At 37.9% G+C, this 12,347-nt stretch overlaps 1 protein-coding gene across 2 annotated transcripts in view; it reads right to left on the bottom strand.

Moving 5' to 3' along the window:
- The window catches only part of OSBPL3 (oxysterol binding protein like 3), a 65,341-nt gene that overhangs the window by 19,578 nt on the left and 33,416 nt on the right, over nucleotides 1-12,347 (bottom strand). Inside the window, exons 7-14 of one of the 2 annotated variants that reach the window (XM_005421749.2) lie at nucleotides 10,947-11,073; nucleotides 10,032-10,135; nucleotides 9,795-9,887; nucleotides 9,024-9,180; nucleotides 6,515-6,645; nucleotides 3,931-4,038; nucleotides 1,008-1,142; nucleotides 218-311 (exon numbers count right to left, since the gene is read on the bottom strand). In XM_005421749.2, coding sequence (XP_005421806.1) covers nucleotides 218-311; nucleotides 1,008-1,142; nucleotides 3,931-4,038; nucleotides 6,515-6,645; nucleotides 9,024-9,180; nucleotides 9,795-9,887; nucleotides 10,032-10,135; nucleotides 10,947-11,073 — 949 coding nt within the window. The remainder of the gene's footprint in view (nucleotides 1-217; nucleotides 312-1,007; nucleotides 1,143-3,930; nucleotides 4,039-6,514; nucleotides 6,646-9,023; nucleotides 9,181-9,794; nucleotides 9,888-10,031; nucleotides 10,136-10,946; nucleotides 11,074-12,347) is intronic. The other variant, XM_031057661.1, reaches the window with a different exon arrangement.

Here is a 12,347-nt window from a genome sequence, read left to right as displayed (position 1 = left end):
ACAGAACCCCCATCCTGCTTAATCAACAGTGCCCAGATAAGCAGATTAGCTGGAATCTGCTGTTTCAAACCAGTCTCAGTCTATATGAGAAAAAACACAGGCTTTTTACTTCGCAAAATCCGTAATATCAAATTATCTAGTAAGAGAAGAAGAAAATATCCAAAACAAGCAGTAACAAAGTTCTCAAAACATAGCAGAAAAAACTCACTGAACTTACCTAAAGTTTGTCTTTCATTCTCCATGTCATTGCTTAGGTTATCTTCTGAGGCATTATCACTGATATCACTTACATATGAGTCATCATCTGATACCTGAGTGTGGGGTGGGGATAAAAGCAAGATACATCACTCATTAAAATAATCCCAAAAGCATGTGGACATTATTACTTTCAGCTGCAATTATTGTTTTAATATAATTGAACTGTTCAAGCTGTCTCTCAGTACTATAGAAAAGTACTACAAAGTCCTAAGACGACACATTTGAGTTTGGGAGAGATGGCTATAATTAAAATTTTACCTTGAGTGGAGACACGCTTCCTCTCCTTGCCTTCACAAGTAAGAAGGCTTTCCTCATATCAGAAGCCAAGGTTTTTATGGAACCCAAGAGAGGAAACAAAGATCTAATAAATTTCAATATGTATGGCATCAGCCTCAAGGTATCTACAGGTACCACAAGGACAGGTGTGAATAAGTATTTTTGTGGTGTAATTCCCTGGGCACTTGTATAATGACTCAAGGCAGCCTACGATGTCTGCAGTATCTGCATACAAGCTACTTAATTGCCATCTCCCTCACTGTGTATGTAAGACTTCTTCATAATACTTGCTACCCTTTACAGTGAAGAGACAATGACAACAAATAAATATAAATGGCATCTTAATTTCTAAATGTTTTGAAAATTTAAATTTTCTGGCAATCTTCTGATGTACAGTTAGTGCTCAGAAAGATTGCCAGTCAATAAGCAGATAAGAAAATACGTCTGAATGCTGTCAATCTCCTTGCTCAGACCTCATTTTCTGAAGAACTAGCAGACAGCAGGACTTCCTGTGCATCAAAGAATTCTGTGAGAGAGTCAGCGATAGACAGTCTGCTTTCATTGGAGACCTGGTGAACCAGACCTCTGCCTTCCTCTCTTGAATTTTCCTATTTAAAAGAAAAAAAGTTTTGAGCAGGGAAGTAGCACAAACAACATTCAGGCATGCAATTCCACAGTCTCCTAACTTGAAGGGCTATAAAACACTGAGAGAAGATTGCACATGCTCCTCTTCAATTTATGTGAAAGATAGCATGTGTTTCAAAGTGGGATTTAAAACCAAAGTAAAACAGACCAAAGAGAAGGAAAAAGAAGGAAAATAAAGCAATGCATATTGAGTAAATCACCTAAGGTGCTGTATATAAAAATGCTTTGCTATTTGAATGATTTAGTGAGATATATCCAAGGTGTATCATCAAAAAGCCCACAAAAGAACAAAACTCCCATCTCTTTATATTACACCCTAGATTCACATTCCTTCCTGATCTTAGCAAATTAATTAATCTTTTCCTGCTCAAGCCTTGCTTAATGCAAAGCCTGCCACAGAGTAGTCTACAAAATTCAGAGGGGTAAAGTTGCTTTGTTTATAACAGTATGTTTTCCTAGCTCTTTTTATTCCCTAATTTTCTATGTTGTGCTTTGGAAATCATTCCTTCATATCCACACCTGAGATATCTCCATGTTACCCAAAACCAACATATTATTAAGGCCACGTAACAGGAATTGCTTTTGCTGCTGGAGGCACATTTGACTGCCACAGGGAGCCTGATGGCCCCTCCCATGGGAGCACTACAGATCACTGGTGTAAGCAGAGCTCCAAGAGGTGGCCTGGCAAAGGTGGGGTGACCAGTGAGACTTCTCATTCTGTGGTGGCAGTACAGAAGCTGGAGAAGCTTGTGTGCTACTGTTTTCCCTGATAACTCCACCAATGCAAAGAAAATGAGCTATGCTGGCCCAAATGAGTGTGTTAGCTGCTCTCAAGATTTTCTGCATGAGGTGCTTTACTAGCTTATAACCATCACTTCCACATCATAATTTTGCAGGAATTGTAGTATTTTATTTTCAGAACAACATAATGAACAACCTGACAAGCCCACAATCGAGCTGACAAACCTTCTTTCAAAGCTTTTCTGTTGGTAGGTTGTGTTGTGGTATGGAATGTTATTTGGTACACGCTGATAATGGTGACATGGAAACAAAACAAACTGCTATAAAAAAGACTTGAAAAACCCCTCCTTTTACAGCAGGGATAAAACAGAACCTCAACATTGTTCCTCCTGGAGTAAGACAGTTATACTAGCCTACAAGTAAAAAAAAAACCAACAACCTTACACACATAAGCATTGCTACTGGGATTATTTCCAATACTATTTTGAATCTGAGAAGGAAAGTGAGCAGGAAAGACTCATAAAAGAGCATCAGGTTTATATATCTAACACATAAGCTTCGGTTTTTCTTGTTCCATATTCCCACTTTGGCATGATGAACTACAGTTAAATTACCCAACAGACAAACAAAACTTTTCCCTTATGCAAAGGCTTGAGCTACTATTTTATACTGCTTCAATTGTCACAGGTGGATCACAGCACCCAATGTATCATTTAGTGACAAGTTTTGTGTCCTGCCTTCCTCAAAGCAGCACTGCTGTATCACAGTCCTCACACAGTCTTAGAATGAAGCTTCTCCAATATAAGTGATTTCATCCTTAAGTTCCAGCCCAAGCCATGCCAGAGGGAATTTGTGACTGCAACCTCCAAAGGACCTTCTGAAAGCTATTTTTGTCATGTGTGTCTCTTTGTGTGTGTATAGCGCATAGCACAAGATTCAAAAATAACCCATTGTCATTGCAAGGACCTCCACTAAAAAAGAAAATAACTCCTGAAACGAAGTAACAATGCATTAATGCTTTTCTGGATAGCAGTTTAAGGGCTGCTCAAATTCTCATGGGTTTTAAAGCAAAAGGCATTAGAATGATCAACTACCTAAGGAAAAAACCCCAAAACTGAACAGCTAAATATGACCAAAACACAGCTCCACTACACCAGAACTGAACCAGAAGTGAACAGATGGAATCTGTTCTGGAATGACTAAACTGTCTTTAAAAATAAAAGGAAATAATTAGTTACATAAAAGCCCCAGCATTACATGCACTCAAGTTCTAATGAAAGATTTATACTACAAGCATAGCAGAGGTTTCTGTATGAGTTAACATTTAGGAAAATCCATCAGAAATAACACAGTTCTGGCTTCCCTCACTAACACCATTAGCACCCACATCTTATGACCTATAATTACACCATTTTCACATGCATTCTGCAGTGAGCCAAAAAGCTGTCTGAACATCAGTGGAATCTCAAACCAGCTAACTGGATGTAGAAGAGTCCCTGGCTTCACACAAAGAAGATTAAATGGCTGAAAGAGCTCTTCTATGTCCCATTAACTTTGATCCTTTAAGGGAAATGTCTGATAATCGTTCTAAACCTTACATGATCCACACTGGTAGCCAACATTCTGGGGTAACAGCACTTAGATGGGTGACAAAAGATCTACATAACTTAACACAGGATTAAAAGGCAAGAGAAACAGTGGCACGAGGGGGACAGGCGGCAGCTCTGTACATGCTGAACAAGAAGCAGGCGAGGGAGAACACCAGGAACCAGTAGCAGAAAGCAATGGATGATGTGCTCAGGAGACCTGCTCACAAGGCAAGTCTTTGAAACCAAACACCACACAATGCATCACCAGAAATGACTCACAGCCAGGAAGGCAGACTGGCTTTGCTAACACACCACACCACGGGGGAGACACCGAGAACAGACAAGAGGCAGCTATGCAGCACTGTCTAGATGTAGGGGCTGGAGGAACAGGACATCGCTGAAAGAGGAAATCCATACCCACCTTCACCAAATCTGGGCTTGATTTTGCATTAGATGCTGAATCAATGATCTTAGATTCGGCATGTATTCTGCGTAACCGGTCTTTAAGATCTGTGTTTTGTGCTATTGCCTGGAACATTTAACAAAAATATTGGGGATATAAAGTTCTCTCAACTAACTCGAATGGGGCTTTATTGTATATAAAGGGGCAAAGACTATTTAAAGTGTAATATAAAACACCACCATAGACTTTTTTGACTGGTTCAAAGAATCCTTTATTATAAATGCTTCAAACCTTACTCCTTATCTGTCAAATTAAAACTGGTTTTTTCCAGTGTGACGTAACAGAGACACAGTGGAGGAAAAAAGTCAAAGATGGCAGGGATATTTTTCTTTTCAAGCTCCCTTCCTTCACCCTCATCTCCAAAACAGCCTCTCTCAACGTTAGTTCTTGCCACATCCAAACCCCTTTGATTTTCCCATACCGGCAGTTTCCTTTGCCTTTCAATGACAGAGAAACAAGACATAAATTCACACAAGGTAACAGGTACAACTCGTGTCCTATCAGATTATAATGGCAATGGTCAGAATAAAAAGCCTCTACTGCAGACTCATGTTTGTTACATGTTATTTACTTATTCTGGGTGCATCTGATAGACAGATGTCAGTTACAGTAGACTTATAGGAAGAGAGCCTAACCTGCAATGAAAATGTCTCTGAAATAAAAGACTGTATTATTAATTTTGGAACAGTATGGAAGACTTACATCCCATTTTGGTGATCTGAATCAATAGCAGGATGTGGAGAACCCTGCTGTTTACACATTCGCTTTATCCCACAAATGCTTCTGCTTCGGGCAGTAACTTGTGTTGGAAATACTCTTGGGTGCAGGAAAGCCAGAAAGCTCAATGTGATGATGCAGGGGAGAAAACTCATTTCTGGCTTTAGCTATATGTGGTCTGAATTTGCCATAAAGGTATATATATCCCTACTGTGCCAAATGCTCAGCATTGTGTTAAATCCTCATCAGGCAAGTGCAAAATACCTCTCCTGTAATGACAATTTCCCATTTTCATTATTTGCTACAAAATGTTTTCTTCTTCCTGCTGTCCTATTCCTCCCCCCAAACCAGAAATATTGTATCTTTTTCCATTCTGTATTTCCTTTCCTTAGAATGTGTGTAGGTCAAGGACACTATCTTAATGAGGGGAAGCAGAGGCAGATATGCTAGTTTTGTGGTGGTTTATTCACTTTAAATCTGCTCATTTTTCTGCCACTGCCAGGCTGATGGGAGCAAAACAGACTTTACAGATCTGCAGATTAAAAAGAGCCCTCATAGGTGATTACCTTGCTGAAACAGCCACGGTTCACAGATGACTTCTGGATGGGCTACAAGACTGATCAAGCATCAGATAAAACCTAACAGAATTATTTTTTAGACATGAACAGGTTGAAGATGGACAACCACATTTCACTGCCCAGAAAACAAAATAATTCATGCTAAGCTGAGTGTTCACTAAGTTCAGCAATCTTAAAAGTGATTTTCTGATACAAAATGGTAGACAAGTAACACTGAAAAAATAAGAGTCACCTATTCAAATATCAGAAGTGGAACATCTGAAAGCCAAAAACAAAAGAAGTGTAAGTGAATGAGTTATTACACAACTTCAACTTTTTCTAAACACTGTGGAGACATCACAGTCTCTACAGGTCCAGGCAAACAGGCATGTCATACTCTTAAAAACTGTGATCACATCCAGCTTTTGTAAAGCAAAGGGAAGTTTTCATACTGAAATAATTCTAAGAGAATCTATATCACACTGATCAGTGCCAGAGAGTCTCCCCTGCCCCTGATTTGGTGTTTGCAATAAACTCTGAAATTATAAGGCCCTAGTAATGATTGCTGTCATTGCCCTGGAATCAGACCAGTCTGGTTGACATTTTTAAACATGACCAAGCTGAAAAGTTCTGATCTCTACCAATTACATAAAGCATACCAACCAAATCCCCACCTTTTTAAAGAGCACAAGCTTTTGTCATTTAGAACTCTGCCCTAATAGCTCCATTGCTGCTTTTAGAGGACTGAGAGATAATTGAGGCTGAAAGACAATATAAACAAGTTGTACTTGAATTTGCTTTGCAGTGTCTTGGTGTAGCATGGTGAAGCTCTAGTGCATTAGAAGGGACAGCTGAGTGCATTCAGCCACCCTCACCTTTGTTTTATGCCAAGTCATACACAGAATATTTGAGTGCTGTTTAGGTAAAGAAAAGGAAAAGGAAACCTGCAACCCATCAGAAGTGAGTAGCAGCATGTTCAGAAAGAAAGCAGACTCATAGTCACAGAGCAGCTCTCTGATTCTCCATCTCAAATGATACAATTAGACTACATACCTAAATCAATCCATCTATCAAACTCCAATGATTTGACAATACCTTTAACATTTAGCAAAGTCACTGAAAAACATGATCTAGAATAACTTACTATGATTAAATTCTGCAAATTTTAGCACGCAGCTGACACTAAAGAAACAGAAATTAACTACTCCAAAATTTAAAAGTAGTATCTGATGACAATGAAGCTTGGTGAGCTTCAGCATGTCACTTACAGATGTTAAGGCATTCTTCAAGCCCACTATTTGTGCAGAGGGAGATGAGGATGCATCGTACTCCAGCATCTGCTTCAGCTTTTCTCTCTCTGTAGATATGGTGCTGAAAGCTGACCTCAAGGTGAAGTAAACTAGAAGCATTTCACAAAAAGGGACAGTTAAAAACAGCAATAGCCAATTGTATACACACCAATTACATAAAACTCCAATAAAGCATCATTTATGGTGACAGAAACAAGAATTTAGGTTGAGGGATCCAGGGTGGGTTACTAAAACCAAGTAATATTAATCAAGGTTATAGGGTAGATTTTTTGTAGGAGACATGTTTATGGTGAAGGCTACTGTGTTGACTACATTAGCCACAGTCAAAATTACTCTGATTCTTTGTGACAGATGGCAACAAAGCTAACTAACAACATCTGCTCTTCACTTGATTTTGTTTCCCAATTAGCTTGAATCTTCTTGAATCTCTTGAATCTATTCCATATTCCTCTATAAATTCCAGTGGGAGGAGAAGAAGAGACAAGGGAAAAAAAAATCAAATAGGAAAAAAAATCAAAAAAAGGGCAGCTATAATACATATTGTGCCACAGCTATAGGGTTTCCCCACAATTAAGTCAACTGTGGTGTTATGTTTTGTTATTTCTTTCCGTGATAGAGAAATTACAGCTTGTTAGATGATTTAGTGACTCAAAGGGTCAGATCCTGAATGATGTGCATGCTGTGCTGCTACTTCTGCTCCTTCCTGAGGCACTATCACCAGCCCAATACATTTAAATCAGACAACAGATCATGTAATTTTAACATCACTACAGGGGGGTTTATAGGGGAAATGCACTTTTAGAATTTTTTCACCACTGTGACATTGCATCTTCTCTTTAACCACAAGGAATAAAAATTTATTTGAGCAGTACTTGTCGGTGTAGGTTTTTAACACTCATCTGACTGGAGCATTAGAGGACTTCTGAGGACCTAACTGAGCCCTGTAATACAGCCATGAGACTTGCCAATGCAAAAATGAATCCATTTACAGGGAAATGAAGATAGAAAATCTGAGCATGGATGCATGAAAAGGGCAAACAACAAGAAATTCCTAACACTTCTCTCTCCTAATCATCCACTCTGAGTTAACCTGAATCTTCATCATTTCACTGAGTAGTTATGTAAGCCAATTTAGTATTCTGAAAAATTATTCTTAAGGAATATTCCAATACTTCAAACCATTACCAAAGCTAATTCTTATACTATCCAAAGAAATCTTTAACAGCATCACAGGGTAGGGAGGGAAAGATATCCACTGTGATCTATTCTGTTAGGCTTTCTTTTATAAGTAGATAAGATGACTAGAATCTTCAGTGACCTTCAATGACATTTAATACTTTGTATACCAACTTTACTTTTCAAGAACCAATGCCTACTAAATGACTAGTGTTACATTTTATGCAATTTGTATCAAAAAGGTGACACAAGAGGTTTCTCCACTACTTTTTCTTGGAACAGGGGTGCTATGAAGTAACTTTAGAAAAAAATCCTTTGTCCTCTTAGTAAAATGATTCTGTCATTACTACAAAGTTAATTGTCCCTTCAAATGTGTGGATCAATCTAACCAAAATTTCTGTCATGGGCAATTCCAGTAAGATGATCTTGAGTAGGTGATTTCTTTGCTCTGCTTAACAGCAGCCTTTCCCACTGCATCCCACCCTCACTTCTTCTCTTCTTCTGGAAAACATACGTCAGTTTTGACTGTAATTGGCTTTATGAAGTTTACTGCTTACATACATTCCTTACATAACAGAATCAAGATACATCAGCACCAAAGGAGAGCAGCAAGCAAAGAATGCTTATTGATACCATCAACCATTATCTGTGCCAAAGGGGACAAAGCCAATCCTCCCAAAAGCCTTTCAGCTATAAATGCTTAAGTGCCTCCCTCAACAAGATCACTTAAACAATAAAAATGTTTCTGGTGCGAGGGTGATGGAACAAAGCACTTGCTAATGAAAAATGATTTTGAGGGAAGAAATATTTCTAGTCAAGCTCCCCCTCTGGCTGCTTTGCATGATTTACTCTTCTGTATTCACTAAAAATAGGTTACTACCATAGCAACCCTTGCATCACCAACAAATGTTGACTCTGAACCACAGTGAAGCACACAGAATATAGAAACATAAATGTGCCCATATGCACAAATATGCGTGCAAGCACAAGAGAGTAAAGTCTGCTGTATTTCTAGCAGCTCATTTTACGTATTTTACCTTTTGGCAACAAATAGAACAATCTAGGCTTTTAGCACATAAAACAAGGGGTAGTTTTCTATGAAATAAAAACTGTAAAAAGTGGTGATTAAGCCACCCTTTTCAAACTACTCAAGATCTCAACACTTGTAATAACTAAAGGAAATTAAAGGAAGAGTGTTCTCTAAACAATAAACAGGAAGCATTCTCAGAAGTCATATAATTATCTAAACTGGGATGATATAAAAGCATTTATACAAGACAATTTCATTTACCTTTATGTGCAACGTGAAATAAGTCCTCTTGCATTTTAGTAAATTCTGATGATGTTTCAGAGCCATCAGAGTAATTTTTCTCCTCTACAAAATCTATTGTAGATAAGTTTGGATTGGAAGCATGCAGTCTCATAGGGGCAGAAAATACTGAAGGCACCTGTAAGTGTGATAGTAATTTGTGATGTTTTTATAAACAAAAGAAAATCTTGTTTTATTGTATCCGCTTGGATTCCATGTTGGAGACACCAAAAATGAAAAAAATTACTGTCAATTATCAATTGAAACTTTGAATGGATGACACCTGGCAAATGAAACCAGAGATATAACTTCACCCAAGGTGCCATAATGGGAGATTGCCAAACTCAAAAAAACAAGCCCATTGAGAGCTGTTCCATATGCTAGGTTATTTCCCCCACTTATAAGTATCTAATCACATGCCTTCTGGGGGCAAATGTGCACAAAACTATCTAGGGAATTTGCAAAAATCTGTACTCATAAAAAAAAAACAACAAAAAACAACAAACCAAAAAACCCCAACAAATTAGAGAAGATTGACAATGGGTAAAAAACATGACCAGTGTCCTGAAGGTAACAGGTTCTACTGCAGATATCAATGACATCACATTTGTGTTTTGTCTGATATATTACCACTTAAAATGAGCTAACACAGGACTCTATTAAAAAGGATTCATATTTCCTTAACTGGTCATGCCAAGAAGCAATCAATAACTAAGGTTTGGAGGAAGGTGGGCTCTGAAAGACCAAAGTTACCTGTAACATTCCTTTAGCCTCTTTCCCCACAACTCTGGATCGCCACCTCCTGTGTGTTCTCTTTTCCTTCTTTGGGCTTTCAAAAGGTCCAACCTTTTAACAACACACAGGACAAAAGCAATAGAGACTGCCATAAATCCAATAACGCTAAGAAACACCTCGATTCTTTAGGATTTGGGGTTATTTTTTGGAATTGTAAGGGAAAATAGTTTTTGGTTTTGTTTTTAAACAACAAACCTGCATAGCATTTATAGCAGGCGCTGAATACGTCCTGTGAAGAACATCCATGCTCTGTAACAGCTGGTTCATTTCCAGTAAATATGTGTGACAGTTGGAGAGGTCTGTTTGGAACAAGGGAATATTTTCAGTTGCCCTAAAGTAACAGACACACTGACAGTTTTCTTTCTTTGTAGATTAATCCTATTTTGATTGCAGCTAGCTTAAGTTATTCATTGACTAAAAGCATTAGACAGCTGGATAAAATGATTGTATCCTATAGTCAAGTTTAAATTCAAAATATTGAAATGCATCTATATGGTGTGTATAATGATCATGATATCTTCTCCTAGCTGGATGCAGAAAAATGAGAATAATGTGATAAATTCTGCAGTTTGAGATTTGTCAGAGCTCCTCATGGTGAGGGTAACAATGCCACAGGCATCAAGACTGAATTGTACATTCAGACCTAGAGGTGAGGCTCCTCTGCAATAGAGATGAAGCTCACTGGTAGGTAGAAATTTAAAAAACAAATATCACATAGACATTGCCAACATGAGAAAGATCTTCCTGCTCTTAGTAAAGCATGAAAGCAGAAGGTGACCTTGAAGTACAAAGACTTAGTGCTTTTTAAGTTACTAGGTTTTGGATGTTCAAATCTTACTACTGAACATGATGTTCCTATATAAAAGAAAATGTACTGAAATGCATTGGCTTCTTGAAGAGCTGCCTGCAATTGATACCCCCACATCCAAAATTACCAGTTCTTTTGAAAAAAAAAGTGAGTAACCACTTAATCGACAACCACATCTTTCCTTCCTCCAGTTTCAGAGAAAATTCTAACAGTAATGACTACTTAGTGTATAATACTGTCATTGTTAAGGGAAAACTAGGGAAAATATTAGGCTACTTTCAATTTTCTTCAAATATAATTACCTCTTGAGCATTTTTCCATGTCTTCAGAAGACTGTAGCCAAGATGAAATCCTTGACTCATTACTCGAAAAAGAAAATGACAAATTACCTCCAGTTGACGTTGAATTCTGTTTGGTCAAGCTGCCTGCCTGTTCCAAAGAAGAACAAGTGAAGTATTAACACACAATATTTTAATGTTTTATGCACAAATTCTAACAACCAGCAGTTGAGGACCATGGTCATGGACAAGGACTGAAGGCATCAATTGCATGGAGGGGGAAGAAGCGTATGATCTAGACTAGGTATATAGTCATTGAGCACAATGGCATGATAACTAATGTAACTGCTGTCCACAAACAGCAGAAAAACTCAAGGAACCACGAAAATTTGCTGAAAACTAAATTTTGAGGAAGGGCAAAGTTATGCATAAATTAAGTCAACTCAACACAGTCTTAAGTTGCGCCAAGGGAAATATAGGTTGGTTATTAGGAAGGTCTCTTCCAACCCAGTGATTGTGCAAAATAATTAAAGTACCATATCTGAAGAGGACCAAATTCAGAGATTCTGTTCCTCCTTCACACTTCCCAAAGAAGCCCCAAAAGTAGCTAAGATGTAACACACACATTTGTTAATGCTATTTTTTCAGTGTAAAAACAAGATATCATTTAAAATTTTGACACTAGATGTCATTTAAAATTTTACACAAGTCTGAAAGATTTCAGCATGGATTTGGCTCAACAGTCCTTTAATACAGGGATGGTCATACACCTTATCTGGGTAAAGGCTACCCTTTGACAACACCTCAGTAAACATTTCCACACTTAGTTCAATTTCAGCTGTGCCCATCATCAGATGCTTCAAGAGGTGATGGAAATTCTGCATAAGCGTTAACTGAGGAGTATAATTATGTAGCTTCCAACAGGAAGAAATTTTTAGCCAGTACTAGTACTATTACTATGCTGTTTTCTTCTCTAACCTAACTACAAATAATAGCCACTCAAATGCCTAATTATTTATACATCTTACTAAACCTTTCATTTTCAACAAAACCCAGGTAAGAAGATGCACAAATCACATGCTTTGTCAACATCTTGTTAATAATCAGTTTTAATCTGTTTCATCCTAGTGCCTTTACACAGCCATTTTACTTATGCTTATGAGAAAAGCTGACTAAATTGTTTGGCTCTTCTCTGAAGCATACAATTTACAAACTTTGTTACAACCTCCTGCTCACCTTACATCAGAACTCCAGTAGCACTAATTTTAAATCTATTAATAAGAAACTTCATCTACATCTCACTCAGCTGCAGCTTCCTTAGTTGGCCTTTTCAAGTTTACAGCATAAGCACCAACCTGAGTTTCAGAATAAAATAAATGCACCATCCACGTGATGCCATTTGGTATTTTGTCAGTATGCAATAGC

Source organism: Geospiza fortis, unplaced genomic scaffold, assembly GCF_000277835.1.
Source record: "Geospiza fortis unplaced genomic scaffold, GeoFor_1.0 scaffold95, whole genome shotgun sequence".
Taxonomy (NCBI): Eukaryota; Metazoa; Chordata; class Aves; order Passeriformes; family Thraupidae; genus Geospiza; species Geospiza fortis.
Note: the sequence above shows the minus strand (reverse complement) of the source record. Positions and strands in the feature narration are given on the sequence as shown.